The 26,555-nt window shown below is 36.4% G+C and overlaps 1 protein-coding gene across 2 annotated transcripts in view; it reads left to right on the top strand.

Annotated features, from left to right (window-relative positions):
* The window catches only part of MED13 (mediator complex subunit 13), a 111,984-nt gene that overhangs the window by 18,394 nt on the left and 67,035 nt on the right, over positions 1–26,555 (top strand). For both annotated transcript variants that reach the window (XR_006715343.1, XM_045490625.1), the window contains exons 4-8: positions 15,065–15,210; positions 16,244–16,441; positions 18,069–18,263; positions 18,836–18,998; positions 19,191–19,301. Coding sequence is in view for 1 of the 2 variants with exons in the window: in XM_045490625.1 (XP_045346581.1) it covers positions 15,065–15,210; positions 16,244–16,441; positions 18,069–18,263; positions 18,836–18,998; positions 19,191–19,301 (813 nt within the window). In the remaining variant the exon portion in view is untranslated. The remainder of the gene's footprint in view (positions 1–15,064; positions 15,211–16,243; positions 16,442–18,068; positions 18,264–18,835; positions 18,999–19,190; positions 19,302–26,555) is intronic.

Below are 26,555 nucleotides of genomic sequence, written 5' to 3'. Positions count from 1 at the left end.
CTATTTAAATTTCAGTTAATTGAAATAAAGTTGGAATTCAGTTTCTCAATTTCACTAACCATATTTCAAGTGCTCCTGTGACTAGTGGCTATTGTATTGGGTGATGTAGATAATAGAGTATTTCCATCATAACAGGAAGTTCTTTTGGATGGTGTTGTTTATACCAGAGCCTTTACAGTTATAATTAAAATAATACTTCAGGAGCTTTCCTGAATTAGTTGGTCAAGCTTTTGTTATTAAGGCGATACATGAAGGAATATACTTTAAATTTCACCCATAAAACTGTTTATCTTTACTACACCTGTGGTTTCTACATAGTGACTTTAATATTTTAATAAATATAAACACAAGATTTAAATTTCATTTGGAGATACATTAGCAGCCATTTTATATAGCTTTAGGATGTCCTTTGGTTGGGTTCCTCAATATCTCTGAAAACTTGAACTTCTAGGTAAGATAAGAGCTATCACTATTATTTTTTCTAAGGATTCCTTTTCTTCCTGCATTCTAAGGTAATAGTGTCCATTGGAAATTTTGTGAGTTACAAATGTAATTTTAAATCTTCTAGTAGATACATTGAAAAAGGTAAAACAAAAAACCAGGTGAAATCAATTTTAATATACTTAACTCAGTAGATCCAGAATATCATTTTAGCATGTAATTAATTATGCAAAGAATATTGAGATATTTTACTTTTCTTAAATAAGTTTTTGAAGTTTAATGTCTATTCAGTAATTAGAGTACATCTCAGTTTGGACTGGGCACATTTTAAGTGCTCAGTAGTCACGTGTATATATTAGCTGTTGCATTAGCAATATAGTTCCAGGACTTTAAGTCCAGCTGAGCTTGGAGTGTTTATTGGTAAAAGATATTTTTTATCTGGTTTTCTGAACCCTCTTGGAATTGTATGTTAAATTTTGAGACTCTCAAAGATAGGGGAAACCTTCACCTATCTCAAAGTACCTACTATTTGCCCAGTTGGACATAGTTGCTGTCTTTTTTTTTCCCCCTCTCTGCAGCCTGTGTTGGTCTGTCATTAATGTCTCTTCAAGATTATTATGTGTCCTATTTCTGAAATCTTAAGTGATGATATAATAGTACTTATGACCCATGAAATTTCTCTAATGCTTCAGTCATTAGGATTTACATGGTCAGTTTTTTTTTTTTTTTTTTTTTTTTTTTTAACGTTTATTTATTTTTGAGACAGAGAGAGACAGAGCATGAACAGGGGAGGGGCAGAGAGAGAGGGAGACACAGAATCTGAAATAGGCTCCAGGCTCTGAGCTGTCAGCACAGAGCCCGACGCGGGACTCGAACTCACGGACCGTGAGATCATGACCTGAGCCGAAGTCGGACGCTTAACCGACCAAGCCACCCAGGCGCCCCGGCATGGTCAGTTTTCTACATTCTCATGCTTTCCAGAAGCATTTATGAGAAAAATTAAGTGCTAAGAAAGACTTCTTCCTTTTTTCCTCTCATTTGAGCTTTTCTTACTATCATTTCTTACATGGTTTTTACCATAGACTCCTATAATCTGTCCTTTTGAACTATTGGCTTTAGATATGAATGATAATAGGGAAGGTTTTTTTGTTTGTTTGTTTTTTCTCTCTGAAGGGGAGGAGGGTAGTGAGAAACCTTTGCTCAAGCAGAACTGTCCAGGCTGTGTTCAGAATAAGGACTTCATGTGTATTAACTCAATTCTTTTTTTTTTTTTTTTTTCTTTCAACGTTTATTTATTTTTGGGACAGAGAGAGACAGAGCATGAACGGGGGAGGGGCAGAGAGAGAGGGAGACACAGAATCGGAAGCAGGCTCCAGGCTCTGAGCCATCAGCCCAGAGCCCGACGCGGGGCTCGAACTCACGGACCGCAGATCGTGACCTGGCTGAAGTCGGACGCTTAACCGACTGCGCCACCCAGGCGCCCCTTAACTCAATTCTTAAAACAACTCTGTTATTACTTCAGTTTTACAGTTCCTAAACCTGAATCACAGAGAGGTTAAGTCCCTTATCCAGGGTCATACATCTTGCTAGTATTGGAGCTAGATTATAGGGCATGAAAGATAGGACAGATTGTGGACCCTGTAGACCACTGTTTCTTCTGTATCTACATCTTTTTAAAGTGATAGGAAGTAGTAAAAGAATACTTACAAATTTCTTTTCTCTCTCTTTCTTTTAAGTTTAATTATTTATTTATTTTGAGAGACAGACTGTGAACAGGGGTGGGGCAGAGAGAGGGAGAGAAGAATACCAAGCAGGCTCCTCACTGTCAGCACAGAGCCGGATGCAGGGCTTGAACTGACACACTGTGAGATCATGTCCTGAGCTGAAATTAAGAGTTGGACACTTAACCAACTGAACCATCCAGGCGCCCCCTGACAAATTTTTTATATTGGAGAAATACAATTTTTTATATTGGAGAAATATAAGCGTATAAAGAGTACTTGCAGAGCATCTGAAGATGTAAACCAGAATATCATTGCTTTCTAAGTATTCCTTAACACCGTAGTGTAAGTAATGTGTTTAATAAGTGAGCAGAAGTATATTCAAAATTCACAGATGAAATGTTATCTTTTAAATTTTAATAAAGCTCTCTTGTTCATGGAGATATGTTCAGAATACCTAATGTTGAAGTTATAAATTTAAGAAATTAAAAATGGTACCATGAGAGCTACAGAAATATAGATTAATGCAGTAGCCAGACTTGATGTGGAATAACCTTGAAAGATTAAAACAGTAGTGATGTGTCCATGTTTTAACCTGGGAGTATGGCCTGGGCTTTGAAATTTTTAAAAGCTATCCAGGTTGATTGTAATAAAAGACAGGTTTGGAAATTGTTGGATTAATGGAATAAAAATCTAGGAATTGGGGGAACTGGTTTGTTTTTTTATTGTGGTAAACCAGATACAACAAATTTACCATTTTAACCATTTTTCAGTGTACAGTTCAGTGGCATCAAGTATATTCGTGTTGTTGTGCAACCATCACCACTATCTACAGAACCTTTTCATCATCCCAAATTGAAAATCTGCCCTTTAATAACTCCTCCTTATATAGTCCCCTCCTCCTAGCCGCTGGTAACCACTGTTCTACTTTGTGTCGCTATAAATTTGGCTGTTTTAGTTACGTTATATAAGTGGAATTATATAGTATTTGTCCTTTTGTGTCTGGCTTATTTCACTTAGCTTAATGTCCTCAGGTTCTGATCCTTGTAGTATGCACCACAATTTCATTTCTTTTTAAGGCTGAATATTCCATTGTATTTTTATTCCACGTGTTGTTTATCCATTCATCTGATAGTGGATGATTGGTTTTTTCCACTTTTTGTGTGTTGTGAATAATGCTGCTATGAATATTGGTGTGCGAATATCTGTTCAAGTCCCTGCTTTTAGTTCTTTTGGGAATATACCTAGAAGTGGAATTGTTGGATCATATAGTAATTCTGTGTTTGATTTTTTTTTTTTTTTTTTTAAAGGAACCGCCATACTTTTTCATAGCAGCTACACCATTTTACATTCCCACTAGGAGGATTCCAATTTTCCACATCCTCACAAACACTTCTTTTCTAAAATATTTTATTTAATAATAGCCATCCTAGAGTTGAAATGGTATATTGAAGATTTGATTTGTATTTCCTTAATGATGAGTGATGTTGAGTATCTTTTCATGAGGTTGGTGGCTGTTTGTATATCTTCTTTGGAGATATAAGAAGTCCTGTTTTAAGTCCTTTGTCCACTTAAAATTGGCTATTAGGATGACTAGGATGTTAAGTCAACATTCTCTTTAACTAGTTTTATGATTTTAAGACAAGCCTGTTAACTTCTTTGTGCTTTAAATTCCCAATCAGCAAAATGGGATATCATCTTCCTGTACCTACCTAACAGAAGTGCTAAAACTAAATGAGATATGGCATCTCTTAAAACAGTGTACATATTAAACTATTAGAATAGGTGTTTATAAGCATATTTTCATTTTGTCTTAGAAATAATGTTTTGTTTAATTTCAGTACTTAAATGAGGAATGTTTACTATTCTACAACAGATTATTTGCTCAGGTTTCATCTGTAAACTTTTGCTTCACTCATCTTTTTGTTTTGGTTATTACAGTATTAGCTCCTAGAGAACAAGGTATTCTCTGCAGTAACTATAGTAGCTAGCAGTACCTTGGATTCTTTTTTTTAATTTTAGAGAGAAAGTGCATGAGTGAGTGGGGGATAGGGGCAGAGAGAGAGAGAGAGAGAGAGAGAGAGAGAGAGAGAGAGAAAGAATCTCAAGCAGTCTCCATGCTCAGCACGAAGCCTGGCAAGGCTCAATCCCATGATCCTGGGATTGTGACCCCAGCTGATAACAAGAGTTGGACGCTCAACCAGCTGAGCCACCCAGTTGTCCCACCATGGATTCTCATTGTAGTTACACATATTTAACTCCATTTTTCTAAGTGCTAAGTGCCAAAGATGTTTTAAGTGATGTTATAAATAATATCTTCTCCTTGAAATAAGAGCCATTCTGAATTTAATATGGCAGTATTATGTAACATTTTTTGTACAATAATATTTTCTGACTAGAATATTGTCTTTAATTTTAGAAATTTTTAGAATTTTAGAAATTTAGAATTTTAGATATTTTATGCCATATTAAGAATGGTTAGTTTTTTCTCCTGTATTCACAAATTTGATTTATTTTAAATCATTTTATATTAGAATTAGATTAGGCTATATTAGGAACATATGCTAGCAATATAGGAGGTGATATTTTTCTTTAATCATAGGCATCTGGAATGGAGAGCTGCTGATAAGTAGGGCAATACAGATAAATAGTGGCAGCTGAGAGATTGTGTATTGGAATGTTGGGTTTTTACAAAACCCTTTGGAGACAAATTTTTTTACATCAGCCAAGTTTTTGTGAATTAAGAGTTATGAGGGTTAAGTACTCATTGTACATAATGGAAAGCCTATATTAGGCCTTCATTTTACAGACCATGGTGTTTGTATATACCAGATTATGTTTATTTTCCTAAATAATATTTAATAGAATATAAGTAGTGTACTTTTTAAAAAAACATTTTCCAGATTATAGTAATCTTTTTAGGAAAAACTTGAGGCATGTTGTTTGCTTTTTATGTCATGACAAAATCAATTTTGAGTTTCCTTTTTTATTCTCATTTAACATTTACATACGAAATGAAACATAGTCAAACTGTATTTTTAAGAACTATATTTCACTGATTTTTTTTCCCTAAATTTTTTTTATATTTATATATTTTGGGAGAGAGAGAGCGTGAGCAGGGCCGGGGCAGAGAGAGAGGGGGACAGAGGATCCGAAGTGTGCTGACAGCAGCAAGCCTGATATGGGGGGCTCAGATTCACTAACTGTGAGATCATGACCTAAGCCAGTATCAGATGCTCAACTTGACTGAGCCACCCAGGTGCCCTATACTTCACTGATTAAAAACAGGAAGTAGGATATAAAATTCAAGTTTCTTAGCCTCTTAGTCTTTTAAAGATAAAGAACATGAGACTGTTTTAGGTTGTTGCTTACACTTGCAAATGTTCTTGAAAGTATTTGCAAGTCAGATTTTAAAATTTACTATTCAGTACTGAATAAGCACATAGCATTCATAATCATTTTTGTAAAATACTTAATTGATCTTTAAAACTAACCAAATTACAATTTCTTTGTGTAATCATTCTTGCTAGAGTCACTTAATATTTTTTTTGATGTAAGTATTCTTAGTAATTCCCCAGTAAACTCTTAAATTTTGTCTCATTTATTGAGAAATATTTGTCTTCTAAAGTTTCCTGAAAATCCCGTTAAAAAAAAAAAACAAACCCAAAAATGGGCCGCCTGGGTGGCTCTGTCGGTTAAGCGGCTGACTTCGGCTCAGGTCATGATCTCATGGTTCGTGGGTTCAAGCCCCACATTGGGCTCTGTGCTGACAGCTCAGAGCCTGGAGTCTGCTTTGGATTCTGTCTCCCTCTCTCTCTACACCCCCCACCCCTTCTCTCAAAAATATTTATTTTTATTTTAAATTAAATAATTTAAAAAATTTAAAAAACGCAAAAAACCTTGTAATGGTAAAAAATATATATATATAGTCGTTCTAACCAGTTGAATATGAATTTTCTTAAGTTTTTTTTTTTTTGGCATTTTGTCCTTTTTTTATTGTTTAGAGAGAGAAATGCTTTGAAAATTATCTGCCTGTTTTAAAATGGGCCAATCTCTCTCAGAAATTAAACATTAATGGTTGGCTAAGACAAAAATGCTGTTTAGAAATTATATTTATATGCCCTATTACTCAGCCTTAACAATTATAGAAGAACTGTGTCAGGAAAGAGGACAAAGAAAGAAAAGTACAAATATGGCTATCTATGTATTCCCACATATAGTAACAAAATATTGCATATATACTTGTTTACTTTAGATACCTTCTTTGAGAAAAATGTATTGAGGCCTAGGAGTAATATTTAAAAATCTTAATGTTTCAACTGGTATCAAGAATCACGTATTTTTAACAAAGGGTATTAGAATCACACTCTTGACCTTGTGTTTTCCTTGAAGCAGTGTTATATATAGGCCACACCATCACTTTGTTGATGAATAGTATTATTTTCTAGCCTACAGTTTCTGTAGGTTGTCTGTATCTTTATAAATTATGCTTGCAAACCATCAAGTTTTTTCCTGAGCTTATCTCTGTCTTTTAGTACCTTATGAAGTATAGCTAGTAACAATCAAATTACATTTTGACTTGATCTGTTATCCCAACTCTGTAAATTAATTAGGTATATTTTCTGTCTTCTAGATTATTTCAGGCAACAGTTCTATGATGTATTTCTCCATTACATAACATGGGTCATCATTTTCCCAGCCCCCTATAATAATTTCCTCATCAGTTTTCAGTGCCGTGTTCCTTGCTAATCTCATCCTAAAGTTAGTGCCACATATTTAGATTTCTGTCATGGTAGCATCTCACTTTTGGTTCCAATTTCTGTATTGGCCATTGTTGTGTAACAAACCACCCCCAAAACATGGAAGTGTAACAGCAGTTCTGTGTTTTCGGTAACGTGTCTGCTCATCAACTAGGGGTAAGCCAATCTAGTCCACACTGTGAACTGCAGGTTGGATAGAGGTATATTTTATATAATTCTCATGGGAATGAAAGAAGCACTGGAGGGCAATCCAGACTGCATATGCATGTTTTAAGCTTCTGCTTGCCAAAGCAAGTACAAAGCAAGCCTGAGTCAGGTTGGGGAGATATATTTCACCTCTAATGGGAGGAACTACAATGTCACACCAAAAAGCCTGGATAAAAGAGGGTGAGTGGAGTCCCTGGCTGGCTTAGTTGGTGAGGCACGCGACTCTTGATCTCGTGGTTGTGAGTTGACCCCCACATTGGGTTTAAAGATTACTTAAAAATAAAATCTTTAAAAACAAAAAAAGTGTGAGCAAAACCTATTACAAAGCTGTAGTAATCAAAACAGTGTGGTATTGGGACGCCTGGGTGGCTCAGTCGGTTAAGCATCTGACTTCATCTTAGGTCATGATCTCAGTTTGTGGATTCGAGATCTGTGTCGAGCTCTGTGCTGACAGCTTGGAGCCTGGAGCCTGCTTTGGATTCTGTGTTTCCCTCTCTCTCTGCTCCTCCCTGGCTCATGCTCATGCTCAAAAATAAATAAACATTAACAAATTTTAAAACAAAACCCACTGTGGTCCTAGCATAGAGACATGTAAATCAATGGAATAGAAAGTCCAGAAATAAGCTTGTATGTATGTATTCAAATGATCTTTGCAAGGATGGCAGTACCACTCTGGGGAAGAGAGCATTTCCTCAATAAATAATGGTGAGAAAACTTAGTATCCACAGGTAAAAGAATTAAGTTGGCCTTTATATTACATTACATGCAAAAATGAACTCAAAATGGATTAAAAATCTAAATAAGACCTAAAACAATAAAACTTGTAGAAGAAAATAGGGAGAAAGCTTTATGACTTCACATTTACTAATGATTTCCTGGTTATGACATCAAAAGCATAGGCAACAAAAGCAAACATAGACAACTGAACCATATCAAACTTAAATACCTTTGTGCATCAGTGGACATAATCAGTGAAAAGGCAGTTTATGGATTGGGAGAAAATGTTTGCAAATCATATATCCGTTAAGGCATTAATATCCAGCATGTATGAAGAACTACAACTCAACAACAAAAAGTCAAGTAACTCAATTTAAAAATGGGCAAAAGGCTTGAAAAGACATTTTGAAGATATACAGAGGGTCAATAAGCATATTAAAAAAAAAAAAAAAAAAAGATGGTCAACATTACAGATCCGAGAAATGCAAGTCAAAACCACAATGAGATAACACCTCACATCTGCTAGGATGGCTACTATTAAAAAAAAAATCACACGGGGCGCCTGGGTGGCACAGTCGGTTAAGCGTCCGACTTCAGCCAGGTCACGATCTCGCGGTCCGTGAGTTCGAGCCCCGGATCAGGCTGTGGGCTGATGGCTCAGAGCCTGGATCCTGTTTCCGATTCTGTGTCTCCCTCTCTCTCTGCCCCTCCCCCGTTCATGCTCTGTCTCTCTCTGTCCCAAAAATAAATAAACGTTGAAAAAAAAAAAAAATCACAAAGGTTAGTGAGGGTAGAGAAATAGGAACCCTTGGTGCACTCTTGGTGGGATTGTAAAATGCTACAACTGCTCTGGAAAACCTTATGGAGGTTCCTCAAAAAATTAAGAATAGAACTACATGATCCAGTAATACTACTTCTAAGAGAATTGAAAGCAGGATCTTGTCTTTTTTCTTTTTCAAGTTTTTATTTAAATTCTAGTTAATTAACATGTAGTGTAATATTTGTTTCAAGAGTATAATTCAGTGGTTTCTCACATTTAACGCCCATTGCTCATCATGACAAGTGCTCTCTTTAATACCCATCACCCATTTAGCCCATTCCCCCACCCACTTCTCCTCTAGCAATCCTCAGTTTATTCTCTGTAGCTGAGTCTGTTTTATGTTTTGCCTTTCTTTTTTTCCCCCTATGTTCACCTGTTTTGTTTCTTAAATTCTACATGAGGGAAATCATATGGTATTTTTCTTTGGCTTAGTTCACTTAGCATAACACATTCTAGCTTCATCCACATCATTGCACACGGCAAGGTTTCATTCTTGTTTTTTATGGCTGAGTAATATTCCATTGTATGTATGTATAAACCATATCTTTATCCATTCATCAGTAGATGGCTATTTGGGCTCTTTCCATAGTTGGCTATTGTTGATAATGCTGCTGTAAACATTGAGGTGTGTCTTCTGAATTAGTATTTTTGTGTCCGTTGGGTAGATACCTAGTAGTGCCATTGCTAGATTGTAGGATAGTTCTATTTTTAACTTTTTGAGGAACCTCCACACTGTTTTCCAGAGTGGCTGCCCCAGTATGCATTCCCACCAGTAGCGTAAGAGGGTTTGCCTTTCTCTGCATCCTTGCCAACATCTGTTGTTTCCTGTGTTGTTAATTTTAGCTACTCTTACAGGTGTGAGATGATCCTCATTGTAGTTTTGATTTGTATTTCCCTGATGATGAGTGATGTTGAGCATCTCTTCATGTGTCTGTTAGCCATCTGTATGTCTTTTATGGAAAAATGTCTGTTCATGTGTTCTGCCCCCCCCCTCTTTTTTTTGAGAGCACAAGTGAGTGAGGGGCAGAGAGATGAGAGTCCTGGGTGGAAGGGGGTGGAGAGAAAGAATGAAAGAGAAAGAGCAAAGCAGGGCTCACCTGAAGAGGGACTCGAGCTCTTCTGATGTGGGACTCAAACTCATGAACTGTGAGATCATGACCTGAGTCGAAGCCAGATGTTTAACTGAGCCACCCAGGTGCCCTGTTCTGCCCATTTCTTAACTGGATTATTTGTTTTTTTTTTGTTTTTTTTTGTTTTTTTTTTTGTTTTTTTTTTCAACGTTTATTTATTTTTGGGACAGAGAGAGACAGAGCATGAACGGGGGAGGGGCAGAGAGAGAGGGAGACACAGAATCGGAAACAGGCTCCAGGCTCTGAGCCATCAGCCCAGAGCCCGACGCGGGGCTCGAACTCACGGACCGCGAGATCGTGACCTGGCTGAAGTCGGACGCTTAACCGACTGCGCCACCCAGGCGCCCCATGGATTATTTGTTTTTTTTAGGTGTTGAGTTTGATAAGTTCTTTACAGATTTTGGATACTAACCCTTTATCCAACATATTGTTTGCAAATATCTCCTCCCATTCTGAACAGTTACCTTTTAGTTTTGTTGATTGTTTTCTTCACCATGCAGAAGATTTCTTGTCTTGATGAAGTCCTAGTAGTTCATTTTTGCTTTTGTGTTGCTTGCCTCTGGAGATGTGTCTAGTAAGAGATTGCTATGGCCAGTGTCAGAGAGGTTCCTGCCTATGTTCTTCTCTAGGATTTTGATGGTTTCCTGTCTCACATTTAGGTCTTTCATCCCTTTTGAATTTATTTTTGTGTATGGTGTAAGAAAATGTTCCACTTTCATTCTTCTGTATGTTGTTGTCCACCAATCCCAACACCTTTTGTTGAAGAGACTGTCTTTTTTCCATTGCATATTCTTTCCGGCTTTGCCGAAGATTAGTTGACCATATAGTTTGGGTCCATTTTTTTTTTTCTATTTTGTTCCATTAATCTATGTGTCTGTTTTTGTGCCAGTACCATACTATCTTGATGACTACAGGAAAGCAGGATCTTGAAGAGATTTGCACACTCATGTTCATAGCAGCACTTTTCCCAATAGCCAAGAGGTAGAAACAACCCAAATGTCCATTGATGGATGAATGGTTAAGCAAAATGTGTTATGTACACAGTGGATTTTTATTTACCATGTAAAAGGAAAGGAATTCTGTCACATGCTACACCATGTATCAACCTTGATATTAATGCTAAGTGAAAAAAGCCAGTCACAAAGACAAAAACTGTATGACTCTACTTACATGAAGTAGATCTAAAGTAGTCAAATTCTGGGTGCCTGAGTGGCTTGCTTGGTTAAGTGTCCAACTCTTGGTCTCAGCTCAGGTCTTGATCTCAGGGTTATGAGTTCAAGCCCCACGTTGGGCTTCACTCTGCGTGTGGAGCCTTCTTAAAAAAAGAAAAGTACTCAAATTTGTAGAAACAGAAAGTGGAATGGTGATTGCCAGGGACTGAGATGATGTAAAAAGAGGGAATTGTTGTTTAATGGGTGTAATTTCAGATTTACATAATGAAAAGTTCTGGAGATCTAGTTCAGAATGATAGGAATATATTTAACATTACTGAACAGCACACTTAAAAATAGTTAAGATGATACATTTTATGTTGTGTTTTTTACTGTGATTAAAGAAATGAAAGAGGAGTGAAGAATTGGGACCAATAACTCAATTTTCTACAAATATTAAAGTTACAGTTTTTCTATCAAGGAATTTACAACATGGCAGGAATTCAATTAGTTAAATAAGTAATAGTAGTGTTACAATAAATACTATGATAAGCATAGACTATTATAGGAACACAGAGGTAATGTTTAAAGGAGTGTTGGAGAATGATGAAGAAGTCGGGAGGAATTCGGGGTAAACAAAGGAGGGGTTCTTAGTGGATTAAATATCTCTGCCTGGAGAGTTAGGCAAGGATCAGATTCTGAAGGGTCTAAAGTGCTGTGCTAAGGTGTTTTTTTTGTTGTTGTTTTCAGTCCTTAAGGCATTGGGAAACTATTGATTTTGAGCCTGTCAGTTACGTGATCAGAATTAATTTTTAGGAAGATTGCTGGCAGCAGTGAAAAGATAAATTAGAGATTTTAATAGTTATTCAGACCTTAAAAAGACAATTGACAAATCATAGATACTTAAATAGAATCAGTAGGAATTGCTGATGGTTTAGTTAATTATAGGGAGTTTAGGAAAAAAGAAAAGTTTAGTGTGATTTACATGTCTGGCTTGGACAGCTATATAGGTATAGACTTGATAAGAAAAGGAATGTTTGATTAGAAATGAGTGGTTCAGGAGATGCCTGGCTGTCTCAGTCGGTTAAGCCTCTGACTCTTGATTTCGGTTCAAGTCAGGATCTTGTGGTTCGTGAGTTGGAACCCTGTGTCCGTCTGTGCTGACAGTGTGGAGCCTGCTTGGGATTCTATCTCTCCATCTCTCCTTGCCCCTCCCTCACGTGCTCTTTCTCTCCCTCAAAATAAATATTTTTTAAAAAGAAATAAGTAGCTCAGATACAGAATTTATCCTATAGTATTTAGTGCATACCTACTATGTGTTAAGGACCTATTCTGAAGTCTGAGGATACAACATTGAACAAAGGAGACAAATTCTTCCTCCTTTAGAGCTTATGTTCTGGGACGACTATAAGAAATAAATAAACTGTGTAACACGTTAGATTGTGATTTCTTAGCCAAACAAAATCAATCCCAGAAGAGGAATTGTGGGTCAGTTTAAAGTAGGGTGGTCAGTGAAGATTGCACCTATGAGGTATCTGAACAAAAAACCTAATGAAGGTGAATGTAGATGTGTAGAGTGTTTCAGATTGAGTAACAGTAGGTATAAAGGCCTGGTATGTATAAGGAACTGCAGAGAGACCAGTTGAGGGAGAAGGGAAAGTATTATAAAGGAAGACTAGTAAAGAGATGAGGTTGGGGAAGAAATAGGTACCATGAAACATAAGAATAACTTTTATGTTGTTACCCAGGGTACCAAGTTGATTCTTTTCTGCTTAGGAATTAAAGTTTATTTTCATTATCTAGGTCTTAAGACATTCTCATAGCATCTTGTACCTTTTTTTATAGCACTTAGCATAACTTAAATGTGTGCTTAGCATAGCGCCATGTGCTTAGCCATAAAGTATTTGTTGAATAAAGGAATAATACTTGCTTTCACTTGGTAGCTTAGATCTGAATATTAAACTAAGTTTAATGCAGAGTTTTTTTGAATGTGGGTGGGTGCTTTAAGCATTTGGAGTTAGGTTTATGTTTGGTAGGTTTTTTGTATGTTTTACAGTATAGGTACCTTACCAGTGCTGGAAAATACTGCTGGAAAACAGTAATAAAATTGAGTTTACTTTAAATGGGCATTAGGTCTGCCCTTTGGAAGGACAGTTCTCAAAGTCCCAAAAAGGTCTGCCTTTGGAAGGACAGTTCTCAAAGTTATTAGTTAAGACTCTTATCTTGGTGATTATTTTAGATTTTACTCTTACTCCAAAGCAAATGTCTGTAGGCTTTGTAATTACTCAAGCAGTAGCTGTTCCAATAGGATTAGTCTTTCAGTCAGATGAGAAACAAGCTTAATATATTTATTAAAATAGTTCAGATACTTTTATTTCCTGTTAAAAAACTGTTTGGCTTTATCAATAATGTGTCAGTAAGGCAGGGGAGGGAGGTTAAATGCAGTGTGGTATCTTGGATTGGATCCTGAAAAGGAAAAATGCCATAAGTGGAAAATCCAAAATGACTGGAATTAATGTACTGGTGTTAATTACCTGCTTGACAAATGTAGCATGATTATGTGAAATGTTTAACTTTAGGGCAAACTGGGTAAAGGGTATATGAGAACTCTTTGTGATACTTTTGCAACTTTTCAGTAAACTTAAAGTTATTCCAAAAATAAATTTGTTTTTTAAAAAAAAAAGCAACAGAAGCTACTGGGGTGGGGAAAGATACAGTAATCATTGTAGAATTCATAATTTTTAAGAAGGTAAAATTAATATAATTTAAACAGTACAATTCCCTAGAAGTAACCAGGTTTAGTTTTCTATTTTTCATGTTTTAACTTTTTTGCTTACTACTTCTGGTGGTTACTGCCATAATTCCAGCGATGCTTATACCTCTAGGCCTTGATTAACTAACTTTAGACAGTATCTGATTCTTTACCATGAAAGATGATTTGCTTTATTAGTTGTATTTTTGTCAGTTTTTCTGTTGGTTATCTTTTTAATTTGAGTGATATGCTTAAATTTCAGTTTCTTGCTATTTTTATCAGCTTCAGACAATCTTTTGCCTCCGTGGTGTGGGTGTGTGTGTGTGTGTGTGTGTGTGTGTGTGTGTGTAATGAAGAAATTATCAGCTCTGCGTTACTCTTCACCTCCTTCTGACTTTTTGTTTTCCCACTTTCTTAGCTCTATTATTACTTTTAATATAACTTAATTTATTGTGTCCTTGACTTGTCCAGAAATAATTCAAGAGGGTTTATACAAATATACAACAGGTTTTTAGTTTATTAATGGTTATATTTTAAAGAACTAGTTCTTTAAGACAAATTCTTAAGATAAATGTGTGGAGAAGAAATAAGAAAAGTGGGTTCTTCTTAATGTACAGTCTCCTCTTCTGGGCCATTTGACCTTTCTAAGTTTTATCATAAGGATACATGTGCTTTCCTCTTGGGAACTTTCATTTTACCAGCCATATCTAAATATCATAAGATGTTCTGCATATAACTTTGATTCTAGGATGCCTTCAATTGTGAGACCCATCATGGCTTTAAAGTACCTTATCATTGGGGGTCAGGGGAGGGCAGTACATTAAATGCTTGACTAATGGTATGCAGCCCAATTTCAGAAATAAAAAAATGAGAAAATATAGTTGTATTTAATTTCTCATATAGAAGAGAAAATAAACAAAAATAAAAATTAGGTTATCGTTAATTCTATTGCACGCCTAGATTTTTTTCACCGAGGGAACCTTTCTTAAAAAAATTGAGATTATACCATTTTGGTAGCCTGTCCTTTCCATTAAACTCACTCCCCTTTTACTCCACCTATACTTATTTTGGTGGCTATATTATAATGGTATGTGTGGGTGTACCTAACTTGTTTACTGATTCCTTTATTTAGTTCTTTCTACTGTAAACAGTGCTATGAAGAACATTTCTTAAAACTAAATCTTGGCTCATATCTGTGATGTTTTTTTGTTTTGTTTTTTTTCTCCCCTTCAGATGATGAAGTAGAATTTCTGAGTTAAAGAGAATGTGCGTTTTTGTAGTATAACTTATTAATAAAGAAAAGCAAGTTAACTTATTTTTTGGCTATTAATCATCACTAAAATATAACTTTTTCTTCTTTATTAGTGAACACTTGTCCTGCTCTTTCACCTTTTTCTTGCATGGAGACAGCAATGTTTGTACCAGTGTGGAAATTAACCAACATCAACCTGTATACCTTCTTAGTGAAGAGCATATCACCCTTGCTCAACAGTCTAATAGTCCATTTCAAGGTAGATTATTTTATTGGCTTAGATATTTCATTTGTCTCAGGAAAATTCTTATTATAGTTGGTAATCTTAAATTTTGGAATTAATGAGAATTCCCCTGATCTTTAGCCTAGCGATGATTCTAATGTAGTTTATTTTCTTCTTCTGTATTAGAGTTTTAAGTCAGTGAAAACAAGTCAATGAAGCAAGTTTTTTAATACAAATATTATTTGAAAAAATTTTTGTACATGAAAGTATATTTTAAAGTATTCTTTTAAATAGCATTTAGCAGATATACATGTTCATGTTTTCAAGGTCATCTTTTGTGTGCAGTCACATAAGCCATTTTTAATGTTGGTACACGGGGACTTTAATAATATTTAAACATGATTGCTGATTTATTTTTAAGGACTGGCAGTGTGTTCTTGTTTTAATTCTAAGCCTAGTATTTCCTTTTTTAAAATTTACGTGGCAGTACATAATAAGTATACACACACATTGTTTTGTTTTCTCAAATTGCTTTCTTAGTAGAAATCAAGAGAAGTTGAAGGATGTACATATATCCCCAACTCATGTTGAAATTCTGTCTATGTGAGATTTTTGAGTGAACGAAATTTTAAGATTTAAAATTTAAAAAAAAAAATTTTTTTTTAATGTTTATTCATTTTTGAGAGACAGAGAAAGACAGAGCATGAGCAGGGAAGGGGCAGAGAGAGAGGGAGACACAGAATCTGAAGCAGGCTCCAGGCTCCGAGCCGTCAGCACAGAGCCTGACGCGGGGCTTGAACTCACGAACCGTGAGATCATGACCTGAGCCGAAGTCAGACACTGAAACGACTGAGCCACCCAGGCACCCCTAAATTTTAAGATTTTATAATAAATTCAATATTGTGGTTTATCTTCACAATAATGAAATACAGTGAATTTTCTCTGGAATGATCATTTTGGGTTTCCTTTTCTTTTTTAGAATTGCACAGTTACTTGTTAGACTATTCTGTGTGATCTTATTTGGTATAACAGTCTTTAGTTACTTACTTCATGTCTCTTGGGTTTCTAGTAATCTTAAGCCCATTTGGACTAAATGGCACACTCACAGGACAAGCATTCAAGATGTCTGATTCAGCTACAAAAAAATTGATTGGTGAATGGAAACAGTTCTATCCTATCTCATCTTGCTTAAAGGAGATGTCTGAAGAAAAACAGGAAGATATGGATTGGGAAGATGATTCTTTAGCTGCAGTAGAAGTTCTTGTTGGTATGGATTCTGAGTATTAATTCTAAGGGAAAAATATGTGACTATATGTATTAGTTAGATTTTGTTGAATAATAATTCATATACCTCAGTGGCTTTCAACAGTAAACATTTATTTCTCCTTTATTTTCTCCTCACATTACATAAAGACTGCAGCTTGGTTGTGGTTTGGCTCCTTGTATCTTCTCATTCTGCAACCTAGGTTCAATGAGTACCCAGTATCTGGGACATGCTGTTCTTACAAGAACAGAGGAATAATAAGGACTGAGTGTATCATGTAAGTGTATTTAAAGCTTCTGCTAGGATATGATGTATGTTACATTTGCTCACACTCCATTAGGCAGAACTAGTCACTTTGCCATGCCAAAGTCATTGGGGCAAGGAAACATATTTCACCTAGAGGTAAGCTTGCAAAGCTTATCATTGCAAAGAAAATAATTGTGAATAAATAACATTTGGAAGCTGGAAAGTTGACAACCTGTGTTATGTAGTATTTTCACATTTCTTAAAACTGTTGCCTCTGATAACTTTTAAAAGGTAGAAAATGTACCTAAAGAACTTGTGGGTTTGATCTGCTCTGCCCAGGTCAACTCTTTTCATATTGACTCTACCCTGTGTCTTCTCATTTAGGGACCCAGATTAACAAGATAAACTATATTTGGGACATGCTAATCTTGAGGCAAAGGGCAGAAAAAAAGAGAGGCTGCTTCTGTTTTAAGCTTCTGTTGGAGTCTGGTCTATATTGCATGCAGGTCACACAGACAAGCCTAACAATGGGATGAAGATGGGAGGTTGTGGAGAATGTATAATTGAGCAGATAATTAGTATTAGAGTTTGCAACAGTGTTTAATGGAGTCTTATGGGAATGTTATGTGTATGAAAATTGCCTTGAGTTTTTTAAATAAAAAGAATACCAGTATTGAATTTCAATAAATGCATTTCTGCCACAGTAGTTGTGACAAAACCAGAAACAAAGCATAAACATACTAGGTTTTCATAAAAAGAGATTTATAAAGAAGAAAGCAGAAGATGGTCCATAATTCCTTTTTTTAATGTTTATTTTTGAGAGAGTGAGAACAAGTGGGGGAGGTACAGAGAAAGGAGATAGAAAATCCAAAGCAGGCTCTGTGCTGTCAGTGCAGAGCCTGACATGGGGCTTGAACTCATGAACCATGAGATCACGACCTGAACCAAAGTTGGAAGCTTAACTGAACAAGCCTCCCATGTGCCCCTGGTCCATTATTGAGTGCCCAGATTACCTGTTGTTAAACTTAAAAATTCTTTAAAAGTAATACACAATATAATTTGTCAAATTTGCAAGTAAAGATTTAAAAGTAATACTCATGGTTAGAAAATCCAAAAATGAAAAGAGAAAGCTGCTTTCTTCTAAGTTTCTTCTAGGTTACTGAAGGTAACCATTGAAGGTATTAAGAGCTTCTCCTGGTTTATTCCAGAAAAACTTTATGCCAAAAGGAGCATATGTTTATAAAAATATATTAAATATATTTTAATTTTATTTAAACATTATATAATCATATGTACTTTTCCATTACAGTACTTTTGAGTGAAACTAATCCCACTACAATCACAGTGGTAATTGATTTTCTTGCCTGTTATTTTTGCCTTTCAGCTGGTGTCCGAATGATCTACCCAGCATGCTTTGTTCTAGTCCCTCAGTCAGACATTCCCACTCCTAGCTCTGTGGGATCCTCTCATTGTTCAGCTTCTTGCTTGGGTGTCCACCAAGTGCCTGCTTCCACAAGAGATCCTGCTATGTCTTCAGTTACTCTTACACCACCTACATCTCCTGAGGAAGTCCAAACAGGTATTGTACTGATCTGTTTGATTAGCATTAGTTACGTATCTGTTATTTTGAATACATCAACATTTAAAAAATTGTTTCGAAGTAATTTGAGACTTATTGAAGAGTTTGCATGTACAATACAAAGAACTCCCTCATTCAGATTCCCAAACTGTAAACATTTGTTCCATCACCCTTTTTGTATGTATACATTCATTATCATTGGTCTTTTTCTGAACCATTTGAGAATGAGCTACAGACACAATGCCCCATTACGCCTAAGTACTCTGTATTTCCCAAATGTAGGAACACTGTCCTATATAACTACCATTTAATCCTCAGTCAGGAAGTCAACACTGATATAACACTACCATCAAGTTTACATCCTCTGTTCGGATTTTTAGCTTTCTGTGTTTTAAGTAAAGGAACATGCTTTTTTGCTTCAAAATATAAGTAGACCTACCAGATAACAATGGAGTATGTTGTAACACAAATTAACAAGTAAAAAACAAAAAACAAAAAAAAACCCCACAAATAATGTTACTTTAAATCTACTTTTATTCTCCTATAGCCTATTCTTTTTGGTTTGTTTTCAGTTGATCCTCAGTCAGCCCAGAAGTGGGTCAAATTTTCTTCAGTATCTGATGGCTTCAACTCTGATAGTACTAGCCACCATGGTGGGAAAATACCCAGAAAATTAGCAAATCATGTGGTGGATAGAGTTTGGCAAGAGTGCAATATGAACAGAGCACAGAACAAGTATGTGTTTTCATTTTCAAGTTTAAAAATTGCATGTTGGTAGTTACTTTATAAATAGAAGATGTTTAAAGTATAAACAGTCGTTTGTATGGCTTTAATTTAAAAACTTTTTAAAAATTCAGTTTTAATGCTTAATTCACGGTTATGGGAAACTTTATGAATTCTAAAGAATTTTATAATTTCAAATCTTAGGAGGAAATATTCAGCTTCATCAGGTGGTCTATCTGAAGAAGAGATACCTGATAAAATAGCATCCTGGGATTTTGTAGAAGCAACACAAAGAACAAATTGCAGCTGTTTGAGGTAGTACCCCCAACCCCCCAGTTGATTGATGCCTATATATTTGTGTGTTGTAGCTTCTTATGCTACTGAATACGTCTCAGTTTTAGCTAGCTTACCTAAACATAGTGTGTTAGGATTGTTTTCAAAAGAAAATTTGAGGGGAAAAAAATTTAATAATTTGGAACTGATTATGCAAGTACATACAAATGTATGCCATAGTCCTTACCAGAGCTGAACTGTGAAGGCTTGGTTTTACAGCTAAATAAAAGAGAATTTTATACTGGATTATGGTATATATAGTATCTATAAGGTAAAAAGCACAGAAGTCTCTTGAAAAGAGTTCATAGATGGCACTGGGCTGGAGAAATTTCTCCCATGGGTTCTCATAAAAAAGATGATATATGATACACTAGATGAAAGTTTCTGCGATCCTTTTTATAGTAAATGTGGTTTTGGGTTTTGTGCAGAAATTTCTTATAACATCCTTTTGGGCAAATTATATGTGAAAGAAATGCTGAAATAAGATCAGAAAAAACGATTCTGCAAGGGATTGAAGCTGTACTATAAAAGTACAAGCTTTCTAATAGACTGTATTGGTTAAAGATTGGTAGAAGAATGGATGAACTTGGAATTCTTTTGGCAGTTGTATTTATATATTGGAAACTTTGATGAAATTTGGTTATCAGAGGCTTTCAGATTATATTGCCTAAAGTTTATTAATTTATTCTAATATGAAAGATGCGTTTGCAGTCTTGTAAAAAAAAATAATAATAATGACATTGGCATCCCTTACCAGAACTTGTGAGCTAATAGTTAGCCACTCTTGTCACAGATGTGAGCCAAAGGAATGGAATACTTGTATGTTAGGGCCAAGGTTTTTCTTATATTAGCTCTGTTTGATTACTGTGACAGACTCTGAAGTGCTTTGGTATGTTTTTGTGTAGATTAAATGTATTTACATAGATTCTTTGGATTAGAGACTGTGTAATGTCTGACAACTTTGTTAAAAACTTGTTTCTGTTGCCGATAGGTTGGAATAAAAATATGGACAGATTAGCTCTTGTTTAACAGTTTAAAATGGTTAAATACCACAGCCACTTGGGTGGTTTTAAGACCCAAACCTAGTCTTAAAATGTAGAGCTCCATCACATATTTGTCTGATACCAGAGATCAGCAAACTGTGATCCATTGGTCACATTAGGTTCACTGCCTGTTTTCATATGGCCTGTGAGCTGAGTGACTTTTACATTTTAAATAGATGGAAAAAAAATCAAAGAATATTTTGTGCATGTGAAACTTCTATGAAATTCAGATTTTAATGTCCATAACGATTTATTGGAACAGAGCCACACCTGTTCATTTACATGTCAGCTATGGCTGCTTTCACAGAATTGAGTAGTTGCAACATAGACTATATGGCCTCTGGAGCCTAAAATATTTGCTGTCTGGTCCTTTATAGGAAAAGTTTGCCAATTTCTGGTCTAAGACCAGTAAAGTGTAAAGTGCTTAAATGAAGTTAGGCTTTTCTTTCCATATATTGGGATTTTTATCAAGCAGCAATTCTTTTTTAGTTGCTGACCTAGACTTTTGTTTTATTCTTTTTGAAAGATGTGGATTTTAGGTATATTTGTCTAAAATGGTTTTAGAATGGGATGCCTGCCTGGGTGGCTCAGTCAGTTAACCGTCTAACTCTTGATTTTGGCTCAGGTCTTAATCTCAGGGTCGTGGGATTGAGCCCTGTGTCAGGCTCTGCACTGACAGTGTGGAGTGTGCTTGGGATTCTCTCTCTCTCTCTCTCTCTCTCTCTCTCTCTCTGCCCCTCCTCCACTCGCCACTCGCACATGCATACTCTCAAAGTAAATACACATTTTTTAAAAAATGGTTTTAGAAGAAGACACTCAAAATGCATATTGGTTGGTAGTATAAATTTAATTCTTGGTCTCTGAGCTGAACTTTTATTTCTTTTTTTTTTTTTTTTTTTTTTTTTAAATGCTTATTTATTCTTTTTTTTTTTTTTTTTTCCAACGTTTATCTATTTTTGGGACAGAGAGAGACAGAGCATGAACAGGGGAGGGGCAGAGAGAGAGGGAGACACAGAATCTGAAGCAGGCTCCAGGCTCTGAGCCATCAGCCCAGAGCCCGATGCGGGGCTCGAACTCACGGACCGCGAGATCGTGACCTGGCTGAAGTCGGACGCCCAACCGACTGCGCCACCCAGGCGCCCCTGAACTTTTATTTCTTAACAACTTTGTCTCAGGGGCGCCTGGGTTGCGCAGTCGGTTAAGCATCCGACTTCAGCCAGGTCACGATCTCGCGGTCCGTGAGTTCAAGCCCCACGTCGGGCTCTGGGCTGATGGCTCAGAGCCTGGAGCCTGCTTCCGATTCTGTGTCTCCCTCTCTCTCTGCCCCTCCCCCGTTCATGCTCTGTCTCTCTCTGTCCCAAAAATAAATAAACTTTGAAAAAAAATAAAAATAAAACAAAAAAAAACAAAAAAAAACAACTTTGTCTCATATTTCCAGAAATTCTTCCCAGGCATAGAGGGAATTGATATAATGAAATTTTATATAATCCATACATGTGACTTGTTTTGGTAAATTTGCCCCTCTAGGAAGTAACAGTGTTTCTAATCTTTTACCCCCACCCCTCACCCCCCATTGTATTCCGTACTTCTGATTCCCCTCCACGTCCCTCAAATCAGGTTCTCTTATTTAATTCTTCAATAAGACTTAAAGTAGATTTTGAGCCACCATATGTATTATCTGCTACCACAGAATATAGGAAGTAGGGCACACATTGATAACTGACTGTGCTAGTCAGCCAGTTTGCTGTCAGATTTATCCCTGCCTTTTCCCTACTCTGTTCTGTATTGCAGGGTATTACATTTCCTAGGCTCCTTTGCTTTTTACATGGTGGGGTTTTTTGTTTTTTTTTTTTTTTGCCCCCAGCTTTATTGAGCTATAAATGACAAATAACATTGTATAAGTTTGAAGTGATGATTTGACTAGACCCAGTTGTTTTCTGGATTTGGCTAAGGTAGGCACTAACAAAAGATTGGTTCATGAAATGAGGAAAGAAGCCGGCATATTTCCCCACCCTTCTTTTGAGTCCATTCCAGCAGCAGTTCTGCAACCCATTAATAGCCTCGTCTTCCGTGGTCCACTGAGCAGATCCCACTAATGTTGTAACAGCATCCCAGGCTTCTTTGATCTGGTGATAGATACTATCTTCATCTTACTGTCCTTCTAGTCCTAGAAGTCATAGAAAACCTCTAAACCCTCTAAATAGAGAAGAAGTTACCTATGACCACTCTTAATCTCTCTACTACCTCTTCCTAGAATTGACTACTTGCCAATAAGGTATTATCTTCCCGTGGTTTTTCTGTAGTTTTATATGTGTATGTGTTTTTCTTCTCAACACACAAATATAATACTGATGTATTTGACAGCTTATTTTTTTCACTTAATGTACCTTCAGTCTTTCCATTTTAGTTACTTGTGGATCTGCCGTATTATTTTTAAAAATTTCTTGGGGCTCCTGGGTGGCTCAGTCAGTTGAGCATCTGACTTCGGCCCAGGTCATGATTTCACAGCTTGTGAATTGGAGCCCTGCGTCGGGCTCTGTGCTGACAGCTCAGAGCCTGGAGCCTGCTTTGGATTCTGTGTCGCCCTCTCTCTCTCTGCTCCTAACCCACTTGCATTCTGTCTCTGTCTCTCTCAAAAATAAACGTTAAAAAAAAAAAAAAATTTCTGGTATTTTACTGAATGGAAGGTACCCCATGGTGTCTTTAATCATTTGGATTTGATGGACAAATAGGTTGTTTCAAAAAGTTTGTTTGTTTACTTTTATAAAAATAATACTTTGACTATCAATTATTAGATTTTTTTAAACACTTATTCTATGATAGGAGATGTCCTAGGCTCAGATACACTAGTCAGTAAGGCTCCTGCTATTACGAAGCCTATACATTAATGGGATAGATAATTTAAAAAAATTTTTTTTTTAATTTTTTAAAAAATTTTAGGAGTGATGCAGGGCTAGGAAGGAAAAAAATGAGGTGGGTGGTGTGATACAGAGCTGGGGGGTGGGGGGGAGCTGTTTGAACCCTTTTGTGAATTCATGAAGATCCTACCATTTTACTCCCACTTTTTACATATAGGAGTGCTGTTTTTTCTCGTGCTTTCACTGATCTGAGAAACTGTCCTCAAAATTATATTTTGCTCTTATAGTAAGCAAAAAGCACAAGATTGCTTCCGTTGGCATTTTTCAGTTATTAATGAGATTAAATATTACACATTTATTGAAATTAAGCTTTAGTCTGGTAGAATGTTCTTGAGAAAATAAGCATTTAGCAAGCTATATAAATAGTAATACAATAAATTCCAAATAAATTTCCTGAAATACTAGGAGTTAATCAATAGGAAAAGAATCTAAAGGGATCATTCTTTAGATCATCTTGAATTTTGCTTTAAAAACACAACTTTTTTTTTTAGGACAGTTCCCCAAATTGGTTGAGTTCTATCATGAAATTCATTTGCTCTCTAAAACAGACTAGCTTTAAGGAAAGGGTCTATATAGAAGAAAGGGGCTGTGGCTTAATGTTACCAAAATTTTAGAGAGTCACTACTATTCGTATATATCCCAAATTAATAGTTTCTTGTCCCAGATTAATAGTTTCTTACCCTTATAGAAGGGTAAATGAATTTATGGCTGTGTACTTTTCGTATCCCTTATATACTTGGAATATAGTTCACCTCAGATTATTGGAGATACTATCTCTCCTTAATGCCTTGTGTAACTTGACTGATTCTTAAACTTTGGTCTCATCTCTCATCTGTGCTCTCAAAAATTATTGAGGACACAAAGTGCGTTTATTTATGTGGATTATATCTACTTATATCTATTTTAGCAATATCAAAAAAATTTTTTTAATGTTTTTATTTTTGAAAAAGTGCAAGTGGGGGAGGGACAGAGAGAGAGAGGGAGACATAGAATCTGAAGCAGGCTCCAGGCTCTGAGTTGTCAGCACAGAGCCTGATGCAAGGCTTGAATCCACGAACTCTGAGATCATGACCTGAGCTGAAGTCAGATGCTTAACCGACAGAGCCACTGAGGCGCCCCTGTTTTAGGGAAAAAGAAAAATTAAAAAAAAATTTTTTTAAATGTTTTGTTTATTTTTGAGACACAGAGCATGAGCGGGAGGGGGGGGGGGCGCAGAGAGGGAGGGAGACACAGAATCCGAAGCAGGCTCTAGGCTCTGAGCTGTCAGCACAGAGCCCGATGTGGGGGCTTGAACTCACAAACTGTGATATCATGACCTGAACTCAAGTTGGATGCTTAACCAACTGAGCCACCCAGGTTCCCCACACCCCCCGCCATTTTAAAGCTCTATTAAATTTATTTATTTATTTTATTATTAAAAAAAAATTTTTTTTAACATTTATTTATTATTGAGAACAGAACATGAGCATGGGAGGGGCAGAGACAGGAGGAGACACAGAATCTGAAGGAGGCTCCAGGCTCTGAGCTGTCAGCACAGAGCCCAACGTGGGGCTCGAACTCACAAACCCAGCGAGATCATGACCTGAGCCAAAGTCAGACATGCAACTGACTGAGCCACCCAGGTGCTCCAAGCTCTATTAAATTTATTGAAAAAATAACAGTAAGACCAGTACATATTAACATAAATAAAATACTTTTATAGAAATCAACTGTATTTTCCAAAACAAAAATTAGAAGAGTGGCACTGTTGTACAGTTTTGCAAATCTCTTAATAGAAGATAATCTGGATTCTCCTTTGCTTCTGTAGTCAGTCTTTTGTGTATATTGTCTTAGTTGAAGTACATGAAGAAAATCCAGCCTCATGTAGCTATGCAGTTGGAAAGGGGAAGGGTATTTTAGTAGCTTTTTCAGGTAATTGTGGATACTCTTCGATACTACACCAAAATTTGACAAATGGTAGTTTCTTAAAGGTTAGTTCTCACGTGTAATCTGAAGCCATATTAATTAAATCCTTGTACTGCATAATAACTAATGGATCTTTTACTTATGCATGATTTTGCAACATCATTTATCATTTGGAAAATACCAATTCATGGCATTATGCAGATCCTGAGTGTTGGCACATTTGTTTTACAGTGTTAAAAAAAAAAAAAATCACATTCATTAGTATCACCAGTGATCTCACCAGAAATATCTTTTCAGTATGGGAAGCTGTGAAGCTTACTATAGCAGATACAGTTTTCCAAATTCAAAATCGTGTTTAAAAGCTCACATTTTATTATTCTTCCTTAAAATGACAAACTCATTTTGTTCATTTTGAGACCTAAATAACCAAGTCTGCCAAATAACCAAATCTAGTTAACTAAGGTTTATCAGTCAATAGTTACTTAAAAAAAAAATTTTTTTTTTTTTTTTACATTTATTCATTTTTGAGAGACAGAGAGAGGGCACAAGTGGGGGAGGGCCAGAGAGAGAGGGAGACACAGAATCTGAAGCAGGCCCCAGGCTCCGAGCTATCAGCACAGAGCACAATGTGGGGCTCGAACTCACAAACTGTGAGATCATGACCCGAGCTGAAGTCGGATGCACAACCAACTGAGCCACCCAGGCACCGCATTTTTTAAGTTTATTTCTTTTGTGAGAGAGAGCCAGTGCATGAGCAGGGGAGAGGCAGAGAGAGAGAGGGAGACAGAGAATCCCAAGCTGGCTCCCCATTGTCAGCGCAGATCGCAGAGTAGGGCTCAAACTAACGAACTGGGAGATCACAACCTGAGTCAAAATCAAGATTCAGACACTAAACCGACTGAGCCACCCAGGCACCCCTAAATGAAAGTAGTGTTCCTTGAAAAAAATGGCTAGTTGAGCTTACAACTCACTTATATAAAGGCTTTTCCATAAATCAGCCATTATTTTATAATATGTAGCAGAGGGGCACCTGAGTGGCTTAGTTGATTGAGCATCCAACTTTGGCTAAGGTTGTGATCTCACGGTTTGTGAGTTTGAACCCCGCATAGGGCTCTCTTGCTGTCAGTACAGAGCTGCTTTGGATCCTCTGTCCCTCCCCAGCTCATGATCATCTCTCTCTCTCTCTCTCTCTCAAAAACAAAACATAATATGTAGCAGAAATGCTTTATGTGTATTTTCTGTTTCTTTTGAGTTTTTTTTTTTTTTTTAAGTAAACTACATACCCAATGTGAAACTTGAACTCATGACCCTGAGATCAAGAGTTGCATGCTCTACCGACCCAGCCAGCCAGGCACCCCTCCTGTTTCTTT

Source organism: Leopardus geoffroyi, chromosome E1 (assembly GCF_018350155.1).
Source record: "Leopardus geoffroyi isolate Oge1 chromosome E1, O.geoffroyi_Oge1_pat1.0, whole genome shotgun sequence".
Taxonomy (NCBI): Eukaryota; Metazoa; Chordata; class Mammalia; order Carnivora; family Felidae; genus Leopardus; species Leopardus geoffroyi.
The sequence above is the reverse complement of the archived record's forward strand: the minus strand, read 5'-3'. Positions and strand labels throughout refer to the sequence as shown.